The sequence below is a fragment of the Halichoeres trimaculatus genome, unplaced genomic scaffold (genome assembly GCF_033239565.1).
Source record: "Halichoeres trimaculatus isolate MK-OKI-2021-1 unplaced genomic scaffold, fHalTri1.1 fHalTri1_scaffold_3, whole genome shotgun sequence".
Classification (NCBI taxonomy): Eukaryota; Metazoa; Chordata; class Actinopteri; order Labriformes; family Labridae; genus Halichoeres; species Halichoeres trimaculatus.
In genome coordinates, this window is record NW_027437181.1 from 31,618,247 (window position 1) to 31,642,594 (window position 24,348).

The 24,348-nt window shown below is 42.0% G+C and overlaps 1 protein-coding gene across 2 annotated transcripts in view; it reads left to right on the top strand.

Moving 5' to 3' along the window:
- The window catches only part of LOC141788280 (AT-rich interactive domain-containing protein 3B), a 64,707-nt gene that overhangs the window by 23,579 nt on the left and 16,780 nt on the right, over positions 1-24,348 (top strand). For both annotated transcript variants that reach the window (XM_074667174.1, XM_074667175.1), the window contains exons 3-4: positions 7,428-7,502; positions 7,932-8,004. In XM_074667174.1, the coding sequence (XP_074523275.1) occupies positions 7,428-7,502; positions 7,932-8,004 (148 nt within the window). The remainder of the gene's footprint in view (positions 1-7,427; positions 7,503-7,931; positions 8,005-24,348) is intronic.

Here is a 24,348-nt window from a genome sequence, read left to right on the forward strand (position 1 = left end):
ATTGGAGTGATTAATGGAGGGAGGGGTGGTCTTGCCTGGAGGCCTACTTTTCAGTAGCCCCTTTAGAGGTGCAGAACCGCTGAGACCAGGGCAGGTAGCGACACGTTCAGCCCCTGGACGTTTAGCCCCTTGTCCCTGCCACTTTGTCTGCTCCCTCAAAAGCCAGAAATCCCTCCATGCTATAAACAAGACCGGACGCTCGGAGGCAGGCATGCCCCTGGGTCCTGTTTTCTGCTGCTGGCTCACTCTCATGTGATATGTGACCTCTCTTATGCTCCATAGTAATTCTTAATGAGAGCAGAGAATCTGTACATAAGTGGGAACTCCACCATATGCTCCCAAGTGGCAGGGAGAGATTTACTTCCCTCTTCTCGCACATGGAAACCCGATTAGCCAGAGCCTTTGTTGGCGGTAGCGTATGGGCAGCTCACCATGAGATCCTTTACAGTAGTTAGCAGATAAAGAACGCCATCCGCTCAGTCCAACTCCCAGAGCACCCGCCCCTAACCCATGTCCCCCTCCCCACAGCCCCAGTAACTATGAATGATTCCTGGAGCCCCGCTGTGGGATCAAGGCCTCAATTATTTGATTTGGATTAGACATTGCTGCCCCCCACAATGCTGGTTTTTACAGGCATGCTGAGAGGAAGCAGATTCCCTTTCTCTCAGAGCGTGAGGCGACATCGCAGATGGACTTACAGTGAAGACGCCAGGGCTCTGGTTCTCCTTTAGACGAGGAAACAGGAGTCCTTCTGTATATTTAATCATCACCTTTAATTACAGTGCAAAAAGTAACTGCGTGAGTGCAGGTCGTCTGTCCTCTGCCACAGATCCACGTTTGACTTATGTTTTACATAAATAGAAGCTTATCTTTGACTGGTTTTAATTGTCTTTTAATTCTGTAGACCAAAATAAGCAAGTTAAAGCACCAAGCAGTTGTGTATCCTCCTTTCTGGCCTCTTGCCATTAACACTGTTGTTGGCTGCCATCCAGTTTTCTGCCGGCGGCCTTGATTGTGATTAAATTACTGCCGCTGTGCCTGTTTAAAAGATTTCCCTCGCTGAACTGTTTTGACAGGCAGCAATTTGGCTAAAAAAGATTAGTGCGGGAATGAGATGTTAAGAGTACCTGTGGGATGAGAGGGGCTCGCCTGTTATTGTGAGGTCCTGTTACTGGTGTACAGGAATGTTGGTGAATTTGAGAGAAGTCTCTTCTGGCACAGTGACGTTTTGTGTGGCTCTTTTTATTGCCAAGGGTTGCTATAGTGATTTTTCTTGTATGTTCATGTATTTTGTTTAATTGAGGAGGGGTGTGGCTGTGTTTACTGTGTTTGTTTTGCAGATAACTGCAGTTCGATGAGGGTTTCCCATGACAACATGACTGTTTTATTTAAAGTTAGGGTGTCTGTTTAAAGTGCGTGCATGTGCCGAGTGCAAGGGGGTGGACGTATCACCATGGTAGCTGCGATCCCGCCCTCTTCTCAGTTTCCCTGGCGTGGCGGTAGATGACTGAGGATGATGAGTATTGACGTGTGCTGTGAGATTGCGTCCGGAGGGGGCTGGGGACTTCCCTGTGTTTGCACATCCAGGGCTATTGATCTGGGCCTCCTGTTCAATGGCTGTGACCCAGGGGATGTGGTCTGCAGCGTGGCGCTGTGTAAGGTTGGACACAGAGAGCTGGGAGAGCAGAGACAGGGGTTAGGGGCATGGCTCAGGGCTAACAGGGCTCTAATATAGCAGAGACACGTGCCTCTCTTCATTAAGTCTTGTTTTGACAGTAGGATCGCGCTGGCAGCAGACGGCAAAACAACAGCAGTGTTCATGTCCACATTTCAGATGGCGTCACTCACTTATCCAACGTCAGAGCTGTGCAGCCTGTTACATATCGTTTCAAAATGGCCTACTTCTCATATATGACATACTGTACAGCATGACCGCCCACCTTTGTCAGAGCATGTGTGGAAATCTACCAGCTCCACTTTTTGCTTTTATTCTTTTAGGACAACTCCAAAAGCAGGTCTAACACAATAAAGACTCCTGTTGTGGGTGTCTGCTATCTGAGCCCCTCCAGCCTCCTACTTGAGGTAGATTGAAGGTAAATCACATGATGCTTTTATTAAGAACAAGCCTCTTCATCTAATAACAGCTCCACTATCAAATTGGAGAAGTGCTGTCAACATCCTGAGCAATCAATGCCATCCATCCCCCACTCCTGAAGCAGCAGCCATTAACCCTTCTTGTTCCGGCATGCCTGGCCTCACTAAAATGGTGGCTCTACTCCAGACATCTTTCTATAATGGCTGCGTAGAATTACCCCCAAGCCATTCATCCATGTGTGTTGTGTAGTTTGTCCAATGCAGATGGAGGGATATGCAAAGAATGTCAACTTGTTGCAGATGGGAGGTTGTCAAATGAAAGGTGTGACAGAGCCTCACGTGGACACACATTCCTAATGCACAGATTTCACAGCTGCTTCAGTCAAAATTTAGTTTGTCAAAGAGTCAGAATAGAGACAAATCTGTCACAAAACTAACAGGTTTAGGGTAAAACACTGAAATAAAGAAATTATTTTGATACAAGGGCTGGACTCACAATAGAGGGTAACTCATGACTACACTCACATCATGTAGATGAAGGCAAGAGCAGCCCATACACTTACTCAGTGATATGAAATATTAATAAACACAACGTTATGACCACAGACTCTGGCTCAGGTGAGTGATATTGAAAAATATAGTGCACAGCTATATCTACAGTCTAGATTTGTACACCAATAGGCTAATAACCACTATGATGGACGGCAATGCCTCAGGGGGAAAAAATCCATTAAAAACTTCAGCTCACACAACCAGCATGTTAAAATACACTAAAAAGTTATAAACTAAACTTATTCAACCAAGGTATCATGAAACTTGGGATTACAGTAGATTTCCCAAGAGTAAAGTGTGTTATTTTCTATAAAAAGATCTGAAGAATCAGAATAGCACAGCTGTTGTATTTTTTAAATGTAGAGTTTTATAAAGTCTTTGTCTTAAGATAGGGATGTAGAAAATAAGCACACTGAAAACATTGTGGTGCACTGCAAAAACTGAAATCTTATCAAGTGTTTTTGTCTTATTTTCAGTAGAAAATTCTGTTTTAGACTCAATATGAGCCAAATTCACATGCGCAATCCAGAAAAATGTCTTGTTTAAAGTTATTTAAGAAAAAAAATGAGGTCTAAATTGCTCGTAACCAGTAAAAAAAAATCTGCCAATGGAACAAGAGAAAAGTTACTTGTATTAAGACATTGTTCTAGTCTTAAGGAAATTTTCAAGCAATTTTTTCTTGTTCCATTGGCAGATTTTTTTACTGGTTACAAGCGATTCAAACCTCATTTTTGTACTCTGATAACTTGAAACAAGACATTTTTCTGGATTGATAAGTTGAAAGTGGCTCATATCGAGTATAATAAGACAATTTTTACTTAAAAAAAAGAAAAAAACACTTGATAAGATTTCAGTTTTTTGAAGTGTGGTGATCCCTCGTCATCTTCCCTCCTCAAGAGAACTTTTAAAGCAGAGTCCCAGCTTGTGTGTGTCAACCTGTAGACCGAGCCGAAGCCCTGCAGCCCCCAGCGATGACCAGCTCCAGCTCACTTCTGGTCATCGACCTTATTCTTATCCCTGATTTGGCGCTGCGCCAGTCAGTCACGTATGGCCATAATGTGATTAGGCCACCCACTGCCAGGCCGGTAAACCTGCTAACAGTGAGAGACATGGAGGGAGAGGGGAAACGTGGGCAGCTTTATCGTTCGGAGGCTTCTGCTCATATGAAAAACACAGAGATACACAAAGCGTGTGTGATGAATACACATGAACAGGTACACAGACATGTTCAATGCTGAAACTGAATATTACAATTTAATTTGACTAATTGAGCTGTGCTTTAAATAAATATGTACTCAGTCTGAGGCTACACGCATGACTTACACGCTAAAGTCAAACAAATTACCGCTGTATGAATCCAGGCCTTTCTAATGCACAGACATGGTGACATGAGCCTTAAATACTTAAATTGAAACATTTCTGAATGAAATCAGACAAAGCCAGGCCTTTGTAATTGTAGGCTTGGTGTGGGAATTCTTTTTTTAAAGGAGTCCTTTCAGGGTGGAGCGCTGCATGTGATGAAGGGGCTGAGGTAACTGATCATAAGGAGTGGTCCCAAAACATCAGTATCCACTCTAACTTGACAAAAAGCAACATAGTGTTAACATTCCTCGGCTGACCAAGGTCCCAATTCAAGAGCCAACATGTCTATTCATGGTTAACAACAGCCATGTTCCAATCAGCAGCGCCTCTTTTCTTTGAACCGGCTACGCAGGCAGACTGGGTTTCTATAGATGGAGCTGATTTATGTCAGGAGAAGTGATACTAGCATTCCTTTTACACTTCATGATGGTATTCAAAATCTACCTCTTTTAAGAGTTAATGCTCACAGTTTTTACAGGATTGTTTTTATTATCATTTCTCTTCCTCATCACAGGTGACTTAAAGATGCAATATGTAGAATTTAGTTGTATTTAGCAGAAAAGACTTAGTAGAAATGGGGAATAATATATATATATTATCATATTTAAATAGGTATCTAATCGCATTAATAGATGTTGTACAGTGAGTGGGTCTACTTCAACTGGTGCCACCAGCTTGCACTCCTGTGTTTTAGCAGTAGCATAAAACAGAAATCAAACAAAACAAGGATCCAGACAAAAAAGCAGCTCAAAGTTTGAGAAATAATAACAGACTCTTAATCCATTCAGTGTCTTTAAAGTTTTAGACATGATTACATTTACAGCCAGCCTGTGCCTGCTGTATGTTTTACACTAAACAAGTTTGTTTCAGGAATTACTAGGACATCTTCTTTGTCAAGAGGGCTCATCACTTTATTTTACATGAAAAGAAAGAATTTTAGGTTGAGAAATTGACAGTGTTACTTTAGATTATTTACAAAAATGAGCGATTTTCAGGCAGGGATAATTCAAAGGGTTTCCATCTGCACGTGCTAAAAAGTAAGCATGTTTTAAAAAATTACCATATGCCAGCCAGATTTTACTGCAGGGTGTAACATCTATCTTTGAAAGCTGTTTTTCTCAGAATTTCTCCACATTTTAAAAATGTCATTTAAAAACCTGGTATGGGAGCTGCGCAGCTGGCTGGACAGTAGTTTTCTGTCCCTTCAGACCTTTGTCCTGGATGTCAGAAACACCTTGACCCCTGAGCCCCCATAACACACAGAGACCCTCTGGGAGGCGTGTGTGTGAGTGTGTGTATCTGTGTATGTAGTTTGAGTGTAAACACATTTGTGTTCACCTAACAAATCCAAGGCCAGTAACCCAGCAGCTACTGGCTGCTCTTTGATCTGGTTCTGAGAGCTGGAGGGACCAGAGCCATTTACTGTGGATAAGAGCATCTGTTAGGGGTTAGGATCCTTAAAACATTATAAATCACTCTTAAAAAAAAAACACTTCTCAATTAATCTTACTCCTTACTTGTGTACACAGAGGTTGTATGTTGCTGTAAGCATTTCCATTTATGCATTTTAGGGATTTAACAGCAAATCAAACTCAATTAATCAAACTGTTAAAAAAAAAAAACCCAGAATGTTTATTGTCTGAGGGTAAAACATGAGTTTCATGGAGCTGCACTTCTTTTTGTGAGCTTTGCTGGGTTTCCATGCTAACAGAAGGAGAAACTCTTTGTCCCCTCTAGTTTTATTGCTTCATGTTTGGTAACAGCCAGTAAGATTACACTTTTTCGACCCCTTGGCCTTTAAATAGGGAACATTCAGCACATATAAAAGGCGCCGATTTTCATGTAAGAGCGAGCACGTGAGATTATACATGCCTGTAATCTGAATTATCTTGTGTTATAATCATTTTTAATGGTTAAAGGTTAACAAAGGTGGTCAAATTGTGTGCAAAGGTCTGTATGGCCTCCAAATGTACCATACTGTATATTTACCATCACATGATGATCTTGCTGTAATCTTTGACATGCTACAGATAATGTACGTTGACAGGGAAATGGATTTTTGATAAGAAGAAAAAAGCTGCACAAGCTCCATATTTGCTGAGAGGCCTGTTTGATAGATTAAGTCTTCATCTGGAGATTTTTTACATGAAAGAAATATGCTGGTGTGTTTAAACATATTTATGCTTTAGATTTTAAACTAATTTTCCTTCATATGCATACATAAGCTTCATTCGGAAATGTTTTTTTGATAGCAACAAATATCAAAATCAATCCCAACTAATCTTAAGATTGTATTTTACTGGGGGTTTGATTGTGTTTAAAGTGAAAGAGGAGATTTTAACTGTGTTTCACAAAAGCCCACACATCATTCAGTGAACGACGTCTCCATGTGTCCCGCTCTGAAACCCTGAAACGTGGCATTTGCTGAGGACTTGAGAGTTGATGGCTGATGAGTATTTGTTCAGAGATCATGAATGTTGACAACCGTTACATGTCCAGAGAGTGAGAGGGTGAAAATGACTTGCTCTCAGGGGCCTTGACAACCTTTGCCCTGCCAGCTCTGGTTTCAGGCCTTGTAATTGCCACTGACCAATGGGCTCCCGTTTGAAACTAGACCCTGGGCTGCAGCCATTAACGTCCCCCTCTGAACGGATCTTGTTTTGATTCCTGATGCTTTTATAGGTTTTGTCTTTAGGAGACATTCCTGGTTGGCACATACCATGCACCCCTTTCTGCCCCTATTTTCCTTCCTTCCCGTCTTGTGGGGCCATTTTGCCCCCCCCCTCCCTGCACTCACAAACATACACACAGCAATGATCACTCTTAGCACATGTGTGTGTGTAGCACCGGGGCTACTGACCAGCCCACCCCCCCGGCCCCTCCTGACATCCAGCTACACTCCATGAACTTGGCCACCCGTCACAGCTGCATTGAGATTGAAGGATGGGGGGCCCTTGTATCCAGCTGGGTCGGAAGACATGGGTGGGGGCAGGGCAGGCCCAGATGCAGATGGTTTAGGTCAAATGGAGATGTTTGAGGATGAAGGGGGAGGGGGACACAGGAGCTCAGGGGCACAATAACTCCAGAGGTTACTCCTCCAACCCCTGGAAAAATGCACTCTTGGAGTTTGAGTATATATTAGTTTTCATGTGTTTGTGTTGCAGAATGTTGGCAGTTGTTGAAACTAGTTCAGACTTTACTTTGTTTTCTTAAGCACGACTTGAACCTTTGACCTCCACTCACTGTGAACCTGATGGGTTTTCCTCAGGTAAAATTAAATTAACACATTTTAGAAAAGGCAGCAGAGGTCAAAGTGCTTTCTTTGGAATAAAAATCTGTATTTGGGAGATAAACTGACAGTAGATGTTTGGTATCACTTTCTGCTCGTTAACCTTGTGTTTTTCTCTCTTCTGTTGCAGAACGGGAGTGCTGGTTGGGCTGATGAGGCGGACAGTAGCAGAGGAAGAGGAGAGGCCTCAAGAGACTTTGCCAAGGTGAGCATTTGGACATTTTTATCACAGGATGGCTTCAGTGACTTAGTTGAAACCATGTGATCACTTCCAGCCACTAAAGAGGCAGTTTTCAAGTGTTTTCTTGACTGAGAGATGTGTTGCCACGTGTTGATTCTCCCCCGTAAGAGGCACTTTAACATACACATTACCAAGATAAAGAGTCAGTGGTCAGCTGATGCATGTTTATGTGTTTTTTTGCAGCAGTATTAAAACTATTCAGCCCTGTGTATTGTTCCTGCAAAGATGCAAAAAACAGCTGGCCTGTTAACTGAAATGTAAAAAAACTTTGTAACCAAAATCAGGATAACAGGAGAAAAAGACAAAAGAAGCTGCTCTCACTACTTCACCTTTGTTTAGATTTGTTTAGGTGCCAAGTGTGTGCTCTTCTTAAGCCTCTGTCTTCTTTTTCAGCTGTATGAACTGGACAATGACCCCAAAAGGAAGGAATTTTTGGACGACCTCTTCACATTCATGCAAAAAAGAGGTACGACTTCTCTCCATAAACACACATTATATCAGGCAGCTTCACAGTTTCCTCAGCTCGAGTCATACTCACTCTTAGACTTGTAATTTGGATTTAGATGGCTTTCAAAAAAATTGAACGTTCACATTAAGACAAGTGGTTGCACAGTGGTTGTTGCAGGAACAAATTTAGCTCTGTGATTTCACACCTAGTGCTATAACAACCAAAATCTCTTACCTTCACCTTCTCGTGCATTTGTAAATCAAGCCTCATGTTTGTTTAAATCCTGCCTGGAAATGAGCTTTTTCATCATAAATTGCTGCTGAGCTTTGCCACAAATGTGACATTGGCTTGAGCTAATTTCCCACCCTCTGCCTATGTGGAAAAGCAAATACCACACCACTTCCATTTCTTCAGAGTCATTTCCTGTCTCACTATGAAGTGGGGCGGCTGTTCTTCACAGAGCATCTGGAATTTCACTAAACATTGATTAGAGTTAGTTTGGCAGCAAAAACACTTTAATGGATCGCTGCATTTTTAATACTTTATTTTGTATTTACTCATCCAAGCAGGCTGTCAAGTGCTCTTTGTCACTGATCAACTCAGAAAAAAAAGCATGCTGTAACTCTCACTGGCTTAGAAATCCTTTACTAATTCCCCTCCCCAGAGTAAAGGCCTTAAGGGGTCAGCAGGTGAGACCTGTCTCTGTTGATCCTGTGGTTCTGCAGCATCGGAGCCAAGAGGATCTGGCAGTGGCCTAACTTATTTAGTTGGCCAACAGACGGGGGAGGCTCAGCTGACCGTGTGCTACTTTGACACTGCCTGCTAGACCTCTGTAACCAGTGCAGCTAATGGACTTAGGCTTTTATCAGACAAATCTGTTACCAAGCAAGTTGCATGGGTTGTGCAATACCTCCCAAGGTGAATCACAATGTTATTACAGCAGTGCATACTTTACATTATGTTTTGGCAGGGTGTGATGGGTGATGATGGTCTGTGAGTGTGTGTGTGAGGTTCATTCATCTTTATGTTTTGTCACAGGCTATGATGGGTGATACCATATGTATGCATGTGTGTATATGATGCGTGGTTTGTTTTGTCAGACTGTGACTGATGATGATGGTGCGTGCGTTTGTGAAGACTGGTCCATCTGCATCAGTCTGTGTGTGTGTGTATGTGTGTGTGTGTACACTGTTGGATGTATGTTGGTGTGCTCTCGTCCACCAGGACAGCAGCTTCTGGTTGTCTGGTCTGGTGTGAGCACCGGAGGTCTTGTTTGGAGGGTGATGAATTAAGCTGAGTCAGGGAGAAGGAGGGACAGGATCTGTCAGGGCCCTGTTAGCATCTCTGTCCAGTGGCAGACGCTGGGAGTGGCTGGCTGACCCTTTCCTCACGCTGGTCAGACAGAGGAATCCATCAAACTGAGTTAAATGCCACCTGACAGGAGATAACTGGCTGATTAGGCTGATCCATGTCACCATATTTGACCCCCGTTATTGTTTATAATAAAGGAAAAAAAACATTTTATTTTTTTTTAAATAAATTATTGAGGTTTTGGGCATTTTTTTATATAAAGTCTTTTAATTCTTATAAAAAAAAACAAGAATTAGCTCATAGTCTTAGCTCATTTGGCACAATCTGCCAGACTAATACTAAACATTAAGAATACAAAGACCAGCTTCTTTAGACAAAAGCATCAAGATGATAAAGCTTTTAGGTTAAAAATACCCACTGATAGCTACCAGACTAGGCCAAAGTTAAAGTAAAATGTGTTGTAGGATCATGTATGTGGAACAGGTTGTTGTTCACATTAGAATTTGAGCAGGGTGAGCAAGAGTCCAGTAAAAAGCTGAAGGGTATTTTGCCCAAATTAACTTCAGACATGAACAAACTGACAAAGAAAGACCCCTTTATTGATTCATAGTTTAAAAAAAGAAAAAGAAAAAAAAAAAAGAAAAAAAGGCCTGCTTGTTTTTTATTGTTTGCTTTAAAATGACCATTGAAATTAATGTTACTCAAGTTGAACAGGACTTCTGCAGGAATATTTGGCATCTCTGTCTTCATCAGGCCTCAAAGAAAACACCTCTAAACATAAATGTAGCAAATATCACAAGTTTTAACAATGTTGAAATCATCACTATTGCTCATTGTTCAAGTCAGCTCTTACCCTGCTGTAACAGTTGCCTGGATTGCAGGACAGGTTGTTGTTCTACTTTAACAGATTCATTTGGAGTCTAGTAGCTCCTCAGGCTGCTCTCACATGTGAGCCCTGTAACTGTCATCATTTTACAACTCTCAAACTAACATTTAAGGAGGGGAAACTCCTTTCCACGGTTTGAAATGATAAGTTGTGTGGGATTATATTGTTCCTAGAGAGTAGTTTTTCTTTTGAAAATCATTACTTAACTTCGGTGAGGGACCAATCAAATTTTAGTAGGGATGCACGATATTATCGGCACAATATCGGTATCGGCTGATAAAAGCTTAAAAACACGTTTATCAGTATTGGCAGATATGAAAATTTCTGCCGATATGCACAGCCGATAAGGTGCTATTCAGTTAGGATTATTATTATTTTCCATCTGAAAAATAAGCTCCTTTAATAAAATGTAACTGTTGCAGCCATTTTTATTTATGCACACTTTATATTTATTAGTGTTCACTTAAACATGGGTGGAGTCTTGGAAAGTGTTATAGGTGTGCTCACCAGGTGAGAGGGCGTGTTTTTTGACTGGATGAGCACACAGTTCTTTGACCGTGACGAACGGCTTCTTTTGTATTTTGATTTATTATAAGAATAAAGCTACAAATCAAGAAGGCGTCAATTTGAGTTCACGCGTCTGACTAACTAAACCCAGTCAACAATTCACCGGTTGACTTTGATAAGCAACAGTCAACACAGTAACACTTCATTTATTTGCACTGCAGAGCTCTGTGTGTGTCACCAGGTTGTTACAGTAGCTCTAAAATAATCAAATGCAACTTGGTTATGTTTAAAAACGCATTGTACATTTAAAGTTCATGTGATCTAAAGAAATGATTTTTCTGTATTTAAATACTGAATGTCTTGAGTTTGAAAAAATAATACATTTCTTATTTATGGTAAAATCAAATGTTTTTTGTCTTGTTTTATGTGTGTTTCCTAAACAAATAAGACCGTCACAATAAGAGTAACATAGAAATTCCAGTACAGGATAGACTTAGCTTTCTTTACACTGAAAAAAACAACCAAACTTGTGATTATCGGTATCGGTATCGGTATCGGTATCGGTATCGGTATCGGTATCGGCCAAAAGGGGTTTCGATATATCGGCATATCGGATATTGGCAAAAATCCACTATCATGCATCCCTAAATTTTAGCATTTCACACAGCCAGTAATGAAGTTGAATTAAAAAACAGGCAGGAGAGGGGCTAGTCTCATATGCAGACGTTTCACCTTAAATCAAGTGTAAATAAGAGTTAGATTCATACATACCTTAAATTTCAAAGTGAGAGATTATGTCGTTACCTGTAGGTGAATTATATTTCCAACATGGATCATAATGAGTGCAACTTGAATCAGCATGCGTGGATCAAGTGTCGGTCTCACCATCAGCACAAGTGACCAGCAGCCACAGGGTGTAAAGGTCAGTGCTTGACAACACTTGTAACAACTATATCTGTGGTTCAGGAGTGCTCATCTATAATAGAAAAGTGTGAGGCAGAGGAAGAAGAATATATGGTGATAAGTTATTGTAGGTTTATTTTTAAAGTGAAAGAGCACATGAAAAAATAAGATTCATACATTTTTAACCGTAGAGGTAGAAAAAAAAGCAGCCCTGGCCTCGCAGAGCTGAGTATGGATGCAAGATATGACAGCGATGTTGCTGTTGACATTAGAGACCTGATGCTTGCATTGTACAGCAGGGAAGGGTATAATTTCAGCTTCTGTAGTGTGAGTGCTTTACCCTCCCTTTAAGACGAGAGGCACTTGGCTGACCTCTGCTGTCTCTCAAACAAGAATCTTAATCACAGGGAACAAATTGCTTGGCTGGATTCCCTTTTTGCTCTCAGTGCCAAGTCTATATGAGACGAAGAGGAAGCCCCACTAAGCTGTTGTTGATGGCACCCTCTAATTACTGTGCATTTACTCCTCCCTCTTCTTTGCTTCATAGATATTGGGTCAAGATTTTTTCCTCTCTTTTTGTAATGAAAGGGTACTTAGAAAGCCTTTTTTTATTTCTTGCCGCCATATGGAGGAAGGGTGGGCGTAAAGCTTGTGAAAAAGGAAATGCTAACATCTCCATTTGCGTGACCCTGTGAGCAGAAAGCATAAAAACATACGTCTTCCTTTGTAAAACAGGTTTTAATGTGATGTAAAATCCAGTGGAGTCTCTGGATGGAGAGAGACAAATGGTGAAGCGCTTTTCCCACCTCATCGTGGGGCCTCAAGGCCTTGAGAGGAAAGCAACAGCGGAAGGAAAACTTACCAGGGATTCCCATTTCCTGCCCCTGCGCTTAAAAACAGGCACGTGTGTGTGCGTGCACGAGTGTGTGTGTGTGTGTGTGTGTGTGTGTGTTAATGGTTGAGGAATTTAAGCAGCTGTCCTAAATCCTGTCTATGCGTAAAGGGGCCCATTGATGGGTTTTGTGTCAGAGAAAGGCAGAAAACACTGATACACAACTCCTCTTCAGATGATCTGTACAAACTACTCCAACAAGCAATCTTTGAAATGTACTTTACCTTTTTCTGTGAGGGGGGAATTCTGCTTTATTCCACTGAAGAGTGAGAGCTGTGCACTCATAGTGATTTCACTGGTAAAGACGTTGAGAAAGTGTGAGAGGATTGCGGTAAGTAAAGAAAACGTATCCACGCTTTCTCACTCTGCGTGGTTTTACCTGTCAAACAAAACCCAGGGTAGAATAGTCAGACTTCCCCATGTATGAAGGCTGCAGCTCTCATGCCCCTGGTCGTTGGATTGATTCCTTATCCAAACGGGATTTGCCGTATGTTGTTTCCCCCTTTTTCCGATATTCCCTTTTTCTGAAGCTGTCCTATCTCAGGGCAGTTCACACGACAACGGTTTTAGGGTGAAACGCAATAGTATGGTTGAATTTTCGCCTCACGCTGATACTGAAACAGCATTTTAACCAACCTAAAATGCAAACTTTTGAAAACGGCCTCCGGGGTGGAATTTTTCTAAAACCCTGCCGACACAGTTGCTGTGTAAACAGTAAGCAGGCGTTTTCAGTGGAATCATCACGGACTACCAGGTTGTGCTTGTGTTGCTCAATCTGCTGAATCTGCTGGCTGTCTTTCAACAAAATGTGCATCTGTTGCTCCACCTCTGCATTTAGTATTCACCAATATACCAGATGATCGGCCCAACTCTGCCTCGGTGGAGATACCAAAAGCAGCTTCTGGACAAGACAGTTATGGCTCCAACTACAGGCCTGGCATGCTTACTACTAGGGATGCATGATATTATCGGCACAATACCGGTATCGGCTGATAAAAGCTTAAAAACACGTTTATCAGTATCGGCAGATATGAAAATTTCTGCCGATAGGCACAGCCGATAAGGTGCTATTCAGTTAGGATTATTATTATTTTCCATCTGAAAAATAAGCTCCTTAAATAAAATGTAGCACTTCATTTATTTGCACTGCAGAGCTCTGTGTCTGTCACCAGGTTGTTACAGTAGCTCTAAAATAATCAAATGCAACTTTGTTATGTTTAAAAATGCATTGTACATTTAAAGTTTATGTGATCTAAAGAAATGATTTTTCTATATTTGGTATGGTATTTGGTACCATATTTCTATGGTAAAATCAAATGTTTTTTTGGCTTGTTTTATGTGTGTTTCTTAAACAAATAAGACCGTCACAATAAGCGTAACATATAAATTCCAGTACAGGATAGACTTAGCTTTCTTTACAGTGAAAAAAACAAACAAACTTGTGATTATTGGTATCTGTATCGGCCAAAAGGGGTTTCGATATATTGGCATATTGGATATCGGCAAAAATCTAATATCGTGCATCCCTACTTACTACAGCGTTTCCAGTCTCTCAGCTTTTCTTGGTAAACGCAGATTTTTTTCAACGCGTTTTAGCATTTTTTGATGAAATGTTGTTGTGTAAACGGCAAGCCTTAAAACTACTTTAAAAAAAAACAGGTAGAAACTGTCAGGTAGCCAAGCGCTGATAAGTGCAAAAGTTATGGCATGCGCCCCATGTACGGAGGCTTTGGACCTCCTTGCATTGGTTGCAGGTTAAACTCCTTGCCATGTATCACTCAAACTGTGTATTGTTAAAGCAGTAGCATACTCTTCATTGCAGTTCTACAGAGAACATCCTTGCAGTCATTGCAAATAAGCCATTGCTTTTACATGTAAATGTCATGTAAATGCACCAGACCTACCTGCGTCTGAAGTACGTGGGTGGAGGATATTAGCCTCTGATTTGCACCAACATCACTGCTCATCATATCTGTTACATGTTTTGTAAGAGCTCTGGCGCTGGCTGGTTGTCATTAACCACCTCAAAGCTTTTCGATTAAGCAGATGGGTGAATGTTTTGTTTTGACACCCAGGCCACTGTCCTGTTTTGGATGAGGGTTTGGGGGCAGGAGGTGGGTCATGAAAAGGTAATCATGAGGGGGGAATGGTAAGTGAGCTGCGGGAGCTACGGGTGTGTGATAATGGAAAAAAAAAAAGAGGAAGAAAATAAAAAGAGTGATGCAGCCAACTGCCTGTCAGTGCTGTCCACTTGAGATGATTAATGGCCGCAGGCTTTGATGGACAGAGGCAGAGAGAGGCTCCTGTTCAGAGAAATCACCAGTTGAGGAGGAGGAGGGGCAAGCGGGGGAAAGACAAGTGTTTTAGCTCCTTCTGCTCTGGCTAGAAAACCTCACACGTCGCAGTCAGCAGAGGCTGCCTCCACCCTGGTGTGACACTTTTAATGGGAAGTGTAGATTCAGCTTAAGGGGGACCACATGGTGTGCTATCACTGCTTTGGAGTTATTTTAGGGGAAAATCCCAGTGTATTAGATTCAGGCCTGTTGATAGTCATAAAGTAGTAAGCCGGACTTGTCCATGCCATTATGTTGCAGTGGTCTTGATGGGACTGAAGAAGGATGTATAGAAATAGAGGAAGGAGTAGGAGGGAAGGAGAGGAGACAGTAATGATTATAATGAAGATGTGTCACTCTGCTGCAGCTTCTCAGTCAAACCAAATGGTGTTGACTCTGCTGTGTGCTTACGAAAACCTACACTAGGGCGCCAGTAACAATTTCAAACATTAGCTTTAATTTGGTACTTTTAAAATGAGGGAAGTGTACGTTTTGTTGTCTTTTTAAACTTGATTAAGCCCTGAAACACTCCAACAAAACGTCCAACTTTTTTAGATTTAAGTAAAACTCAATTTAACGAATGCCTGAAGCTGAATGATTTCTCAGTATTTACGGTGTGGAGCGGCCTCCCAGCAGGACATGAGAGGAAGTTCCCTAACTGTAACCCTGAGACCAAGAGCTCTGTCCACACCAATTACACCATGAATGGGCTCAGGGGGATCCATGTATGCATTATATTACTCCCCCGGCCAGCCTCACACTGGCCCTCGTAACAGGCGGGACCTCTGTACAAACACCACACTACAATAGGAACATTCTCTGGCTCTTTGATACGGCCTCATTTTCCTTTAGTTAACACCCCACAACTTCTGGAAAGAGGCAGCACCTGGTTGGGTTAACAACAAAAACACTAGGCTTAGTGAGAACATTTGTCTGTTTTAGGTGTGTGTGTAGGATTGAAGGGGGGCTTGTTTTCATCCGGGCAGACTTTATGAACAGCCATGTTACACGAGAACTACTTAACGGACTTTAAAAAGTTCCTCTCTGCAGTCCAGTGATCAACTCTTGACGCAACTCTCCAGATCAATACAGTTGGGTTGAGCTGACGCATGCTTCACACAAAGTGTCGTTAGGAAATTACATTTCGCCCTCTCTTGTCTTTCTTTCTTTACGTCTCCATCCCCTTCCTCCTCCCTCACCCCCACCCATTCTCCTCCCCCCTCTGTTTATTGTGCTACAGTTACAACCACTGAAATTTGATAACACCATGGGGGATAGGGGTGGAGGGCCATGCTGTGGCCCGCTTGGTGAGGCCAGGGGGGAAGGAGGGGGCTGGATTAAGGGGCCTCCTGTCCTACACGGGATGATTAATGATCTCCAAATAAGTGGGGGCCAACCTTTTTGATAGGGCAATGCTGACGGACAGCAGACAGGGGAGTGACCGTCGTGTGTCTGTACGTGTGAAAAAGGGAAAAAAAGAGCAGTGAAGGATGAAGGGGGCAGACAGGGAGACCGCAGTAGGAAACAGGGTGCCAGGGTGACGGAGGGGAGGTTAAGGGAGGCATCGTCCAGTGCGTGTAGAAACGAGGCCATGTGCTTTCATGTCCCTTTGAACGCTCTGACAGCAGCATGGAGCTGACCGAGCGCAGCAGCCAGGCAGAAAGATAATCAGGCAAAGGCACCAAAAGACCAGCAGTGGCAGCAAAGGGCCCCCACACTCAGGAAAGGGTGGGGACCCAAATGATACACAGATTCAAACCACTGCTTTCTAATCATTTCCCCAAGAGAGAGTTCACAAGAAGGGACCAAACCATTCTTATTGGACACACTCTCCTATGCGTTTGTGATCAAACATCTTGTGGGGAGCATGTTGATGTATCTGAGGGCTGCGATTATCTCTGCCTTTGGTAAACTCCACCCGTCTGCTGGCAAATTACAGCCCAGCCTTATGGGAACAAGCACATTTACGGCGGCTGTGTTCGTCTCTTCCTTCAAAACAAAAGGAAATAGTAGTTTTCCTGATGTGTGTGCCTGAGCGAGTGCGCTGGGAGCCATTAGATTAAAATCTTTAGACTTTTTTATTTTTTTTGTTTTTGTTTGTTTCTTGCCCACCAAGACTGCTCTTTGTGTCTCTTCCTCTCTCTGTCTCCTCATCCCAACCCCCAATCCGCACTGCCTCCCTGCTATTTCCTCTGCCAGACCGTTCCTCAGCCTGGATTGCCACTGTGTTGTCCATCTTTAATTACGACCACACTGTACAGGGATTTGAGTCTCTAAGCTGCAGAGCTGGGAGATTCTTAATCACCAGGCTCATACGTAAATGAGCAGGGAAGAGGACGGTGAGTGCAGGCCTCCAGCAGATTCATGCTTCCCAGCAAGGTCATCGGTCAGGGTAAAAATAACACTGGCTGCTCAGCACACCCGTGTATCTTGATTTGTCGTCTGTGGAAAACATTTGCAAATACTCTGAGAAACAAATGTGGCAATCAAATTATGTCGTCCTTGTCACAGGAACTTTGTGAAAGGTATAACGAGAAAACAGTCTGGGGAAGGAAGACTTTTGGCTTCCAGTGAAAGCTTATGAAGGGAGATGGTGTAAAGAAGTGAAAAAGAGAACAATGACTCAAGAAATGAGGCGTGCTCTCATCATAGAAGCTGAGAAGGGGAAGGTAAACACCTCAGTAAGAACAAGTTTGTTGGAGTTTATATTCAGGTGAGCAAAACAACCGAGGCAAGATAGTTTTCTTATAATTCATCAACAAAACCTTCCTGTAGATTATTTTTTGGCAGTGTTTTAATTCATCTGCACTTTCACAACAAATAGTTTGTTCAGTTTCTTTATGAATGTATGCAGCTGTCCAGGCTTTGACTGTTCTCACACTATGCTCTCCTGTGATCAACAAATTCACCAAACTTGTGCTATCTCTGCATATCTGCGTGCCTTGCTTCTCCATCTGTGTCCTGTGTGTGCTCTTAAAGCAAAGCTTCCTGGCCTCCACACCCCTGTGATGGATGGTATGAAACACATTACAGCCCCCAGAGGAGCCCTACACCAGTACAATAGCCCTGAGCTCACTTCCAGTGCAGCTCTGCAGCAGCGTTGCATAAGCCACACAGTAACACAGATCTGAGTGCAAAGAGGCCTGATGGAAAACAAGACGCTTGATTTGAGGGGAGGAATGGACGTGAAGCACACAGATGGCAAGTGTTACAGCTAGGGATGCACCAATACCAGTCCTAGTATTGGTGTTTCAGTGTATCCGTGCCCCTCAAAGCCGGATCGGTATCAGGAAGGGGCCAATCTATGGTGCCCATCCAGACAACCAGCTCTATGCTTTTTTTTACAGGTGCTCTTAGCTACTTGATTTGAATGTTACCTCTTATGCTCTTTCTTTGTTTTTTGAGGCATTATCAGGCCCCGTTTACACAACAACGTTTCATCCTAAAACGCAGTGAAAAAAAATCTGCATTTACACTGAAACAATAAGGGACTGAAAATGCTGTAGTAAGCATGCCAGGCCTCTAGGTGGTGCTATAAATGTTTTGTTCAGAAGCAGCTTTTGGTAAATCTCCATCAAAGTAGAGTTGAGCCGATCATCTGTTGTATTGGGGAACACTAAGAGCAGAGGTGGAGCAATAGATGCACATTTTGTAAAAAGACAGTCAGCAGATTGAGCAGCACAAGCACAACACAGTTGTACGCCACAATCATAACAGCTGTACTGTTCTATTTGCTCGCATCATATGTAGGGATGGTTACCGAGTTAGGTACTTTTATATGTACCAACCGAATTCTGTCAAAAGTACCTATTCACATAAAATCAAAAGGTACCATGATGAGGTACCTAAATGCATCCTTGTGACTGTGAGGGAGTGGAAGAGTAGGAGATTTTCCATGCTGGACATAAACACAGCATTGCAAGGTTATATATTGAAGAATAAATATGTTAAATTGAAAAAAAAAAAAAGTATTTTATTCTTCAATAAATTTATATTTTTTTACCACTATAACACAGAAAGTACTGCCAAGTACCGGTACCGATTGACAGGTACCGGGTATAGGTACCGTATCGTTTCAAATGTGAAAGGTACCCATCCCTAGTTGTATGTGAGCACATCGTCAGCTAAAAACGCCGGTTTACTGTTTACACGGCAATGGTGTCAGCAGCGTTTCAGAAAAATCCGACTCTGGAGGTCATTTTCAAAAGTTTGCGTTTTAAGTCAGCTACAACAGAGTTTTCCGTGTAAAAGCAAGGCCCAAAGGCAACAAAACTTTTGCGTTTCACCCTGAAACCGTTGTCGTGTATACTGCCCCTCAGTTTACAGGGTATAAAAGTTTACAACTGAAGATTATTTCTTTACATTCTAAAGTGTTGTTTTTTACCAAACTACAGGTAAATATTTAAATATTTAATAGTTTAGATAAATAAATATTTACTTCAGTAAATCCATACTCATTTTTTGCCTTTAACCCAAATTATCACCACTCTTATCCCACAGTAGGGCACACAGGTTATTATTTAACACTGGTATCAGATTGGTATTTGTATCTGAAGCATAAAAGTTGGACTGGTGCATCCCTAGTTACAGTTTTTTTTGTGGATGGCATTCAAGTTGATGCAGTTTGCTGCTAGTCAGGGTAAATTTATCCACAAACATAAGAGTGAAGTTATGAGCGTACAAAGAGAAGCTCTGATCTTGTACAACTTGACTTTTCACGGTCGTATTCTTTATGTCACAATCCCTCTTGACATTTCACTCTGTTGTGTAACTCCTCTAAAAGTATTAAAAGCTTCTCAGGATTAAGATTTATTTGTGGTTTACATAAAGTATTAAGCAGCCTAATAGGGGACGGGGACGCAGGGTAACTCACAGTACAGTACGATACCTGGCGTATGGCTCACACGGACAATGATATCACAATAACTAAAAGATTGCGTAACAGTCACTTAGTAATCATACATGTAGGATCACACACAAATACAGAGAGCTACACTGGATTTAGAAATCTGCATCATTTCTAAATTCTGACATTTATCTTCAGTGATTGGATAATTGAGTTGAAGCAGTCTGTAGCTCTAATTCTTCCTCTGTGATGAGGTTTTCTTTTATTAAACAGTGTTTTTCTTAACATCATAACTCACCAATCTGCATAAAGAGCATCAGTTGGATTCCTGAAAGGTAAACGTGTGACTCACTGTCACGGCTTCCTAAAGCCTAAAGTAATTAGCATTGATGGGAGTTAAAATTTTCAAGATGAGTGCACTGCCCTCCCACAATCCCCCGTCGCCTGTTTCAGCACATCTCTTTCTTTCTCCTTCTCTCCTCGGCTTATAGCAGCTGATGTCTCCCGTATTGATTGGTGGTGCTGGGGCCCAAATGGGGCTCGTCAGCTGATGGCTTTATCTGTCAGTCCTGGTGTCCATTGATCGAAGCAGTTAGCTGTGTTATAAGGCCTGATGGGAGGGAGGGAGGAAGAGAAGGAGACTCTTCATGTTGCACCTGCTAGTGAAGACATCACTGCCACCTACTCACTTTAAAACCAGCACTCCCACTCACACCAGAGAAATGTCTCTAACTTTTACCACAGATGGGCTCAGTTTTCATTTCTGTGCTCTTTAATGTTTTAATCACATTCCTTCCTCATCGTCTAACTCTTTCCCTTCAGGGTTTGTGTTAGCTTGTAGTCTCAAGCTTCTTGAGTGGAAAAAACTGAGTCTAACCTCTGCAGCTTTATCAAAGGAATCTGTAGTTGATGTCAAAGCCCCTCCCTCTATTATTCATACAACATGCCATTGTCATGTTGCTGTGACATATACATTCTTGACATTTCTGCAAAGATCAGAGTTGGCTGTTTACAAGGCCAAGCTATTGGGTTACTTTTCTCCCACTTGATCTTTCAGTCAGATGTGCGTAAATATAGAGCAGAGGTCATCCACTATGTTTGACTAAGCTCCTTAGTTTTAAATCGTGACATGAGGAGTTATACTCGATCAGTAAGCGTTTTCTTATTTAGGCTGTCCTACCAAGTGTGTCATGTGCAGAGACAGTTTTATGCGACAGTACTCATTGTGAATAACTAATGATTTTTGTTGTCTCCTGCTCGGTCTTCACTAGTTTTGGATGGAAAACAACTTTTATTGACATTTAACTGGAACTCACAACACAGACCTGTATCATCAGTGTTTATAAGTGCTGCATATGTCAACAAAGATTTAACCTCCCCCTCCTCCAGCAACCACAAACTGTAAATTCCCCCGAGCTGTCACCTGTTGTTCTCTCTTCTTGCTTATAGAAATCACTTTGATGAAACACGTTTCCACGTCACTAACATGTATCAGTCATAGAGCCAGTTCAACACATGTAGAGGAGATGTGCTTCAGGAAAAGAGGTGAGAAAGTAAATCTTTTCGAGCCATCGCCGCAGGATCCAACCAGTCTGTGAAACATGAAATGATAAAGAAAAAGGAGGGAAACTCTTTTTCTTTTGAAGCACTGGTGCAACAAAACAAGTCTTACCAGAGTTATGAAACCAGGGTGGAGAAATGTTAACACACAACATGCATGTATGTGTCATGCACGAGCAATACAACAGGTTTTAGTGGCTGCTGCTGATGTGTGAGTGTGGGCGTAAGACCTATAGTTCTAAAGAAATGAGGCTACTCGTCCAGTCAACATATGGATGGTGTGTTCAATGCAAAAAAACATTTTACTACTGGAGTCATTAATCATAAAGTAAGTGTGGAGACGGGCCGGCTATTCAAAGCACAGGCCTCGGGCTGCTGAGCTGCAACTTCATCACACACCTGCACAATAAAATGTGTTAACTAGATGAAGACAAACATTCACGGATGGTTGTTTTGGCTGCAAAACCTGATCCATGACACAGCCTGAAGCTCTGATGGATGGATGCATGAACAGACACACAAAGCAGACACTCGTTTTTCTCACTAATGTGCAGAGGAAAATACTTTTCACCTGTAAGTGCTGTTAACAACTAGACGCTCCCTTCAGTCATTCATCCACTGCATATTCTGTTTCCTGTTTAAGAGTTTCCCATGTGTTTTTGTCACAGAGAGTAAGTTCTTTACAGGTTCATTATGTTCTTAACTAATCTTACAACGAGATCCTAGAGAAATCACATGTCACTTGTCGAATGTATTGTGGTGTATCCCTGTAAAGTGACACCTCTTCCCTCGTTTGAAGTGAGAAAACCTATCAAACACCATTATTTTTCCCATCTAACTGACATATCTCATTTGTCAGCTGTCCTCTCTGACTGTGGGATCCTTCAGCAATCCAGAAACCAGTGACCCATGCAAACCGTGTAGCATAAGACACATTAGCCATCCCCCTGTCCATCCCTCCATTCACTCCTCCGTCCATTCATCTATCTCTCTGTCAGCTCTGTATCAGCCCGTGTTGATTGGGGTCTAGTCAGTTGATCTGCTGGGTCTCTGGGGAACGAGAGGACTTGGATTACAGTCGGAGAGGCCATCTCACTTTTCGCGCCATCCAACCTTTTCAACCCCCCTCCCCCTCTATTTCACCAGGTGACCCATCTTCATGACCCACGGAGAAGGAGTCATGTTTCTCTCTTCTTTCTTTTCGCCTCTAATACTGCTCAAAGATATTCTGTTGGAGTATCTGTCGTAAAGACGAGCTCTGGACGAGAGCGAACCACTTCAAACACCATGAGTAGCTGTTCCAGGCTTTTCAGTGCAGAGATTTATCTCCAAACAGCGCCTGACAAACTTCTAATCGTGTAATTCAAGTTCTAATAGTGTCATTATTTGTAGTCTGACAGAGGAGCCGGTGTGTGAAGAGCACCCAGTGAGATTTACCGCTCCTGGCTGTTGTTTGGAGCCTCGCCAGTTTTGTAATGTTTTACACCAGCGGCTGGAGTGGTTGACAGTGCACAGACAGACAGCTGCTTTAATATACTGGCTGCCTGTGTGTTGTAATAATTCTTTCCAAGAAACTCCTCTCTCTGTGTCTTGAGTAAATATAGCTTCAAGTGACATATCTATCATCCAGTGTTTGCTCTTTCCCTCTAGTATTTACTTTTTTTATTAAGATCGTACTAAAGAGAAGGCTGTTGTGGTTTCATAGTGATAAAAAGAAACACTCCTTCATTAAAGTGTACGTTGCAAAACATGAAACCGTTTCTGTTGTGGTTAACGCAGCACTGCTGGACTCGACACCCGGAAAGCTGAAATTTTAATAAACCTATTTTCAAGTGACTCTGATGGAGAAGCAGTCAAAGATCCACCCTTCAAAACAAACCAAGCTGATGGTGATTGTGGAGAAAACTCTTGATGAAGAAGGTTCTGGTCAAACGTTGAGCCTCTTGTGTCATAATGAAACTGTACGTTCTGGTTCTGTTGGTGAAAGTGATGTGCGTTATTCTTAAGTCAGTATTATAGTGTAAAGACAGAGCAGTAAGCAGCTTCCTGTTAAAGTGATGATTTGCATATCTAGAGCCGGGCTAAATCTGGCTATTTCTTTTGTTAATCCACTGCTTCAAATGTCCACTGCTGCAACAGGGTGACTTCAATGAGACTTATTTATAGTTGTGACCATTTATCAAATTAAACACTACAAATTTACCTTGTACTTTCATTTAGTTGGTTTTCTTTGTATTTATTTCTTTGTGTTGATTTCACAGACCAAGAAAAGCTTGTGTTTATTTTTTTCCTCATGGTTAAATCCAGCACAGAGAGGTAACAACGCTACCTCTGTGACTCCCCACTCCCTTTGTTTGTCTCTGCTTCTCTGCTTCTGTCAATTCACATTAATTGCTTTTTATTGACATGACAGGAATGAAACCTATGCATTCAACACCATAGAGCATATCGACCCACATCCTATTTTATAGACCTCACTAGACAACTGTCCCTCTCTTTCTATCTGTGTGTCTGTTTCTCTACCAGCTGTGGCTTTGGCTTCGTGCTTAGAATAGCAATGTATCTAAAGTGTAACGTTACATTTAACTTCCCTTATGTGGAGGGGACGTATCTTCAACACTTGATATGAATTGGTCCGTCATGCGAGTGAGTGGTGGCTCTGCCTGGACTAAAGATAGCAAATTCCATACTCTCAAGGCTTTTTTACCTTTTATGTCCCTGGCCATGCATTAAAAATAAAACAAACGTGCCCCAGCGTACAGCAGGCTGCTGACAATATGCTTCTGTGACGTACCAGCATATAAACTAAACAGCCAGGGGCTGCTCCACATAAAGTAAACTCAAAGCATGTGGAGTCCAGACACTTGTGTCTCCTGTCAGTGTCTCTCTGTCCTCTGTTAATGACGGGTTTGGACTGTTCTGGATTTATGATACCCAGGAATCAGGCTAAACTTTTTAAACATTTCATCACAATGGTTAGTTAAAATAACTTTGGTCAGGGATAGTTTAGTCCAATGAATCCAAAAATATTGATATTATAAATTGAACAAAAAAACATTTTCAGAGAAATAAACTTTTGTAAACATGGTCAAAAAGTGATTTGGTTCGTGGAGAGCTTTATAAC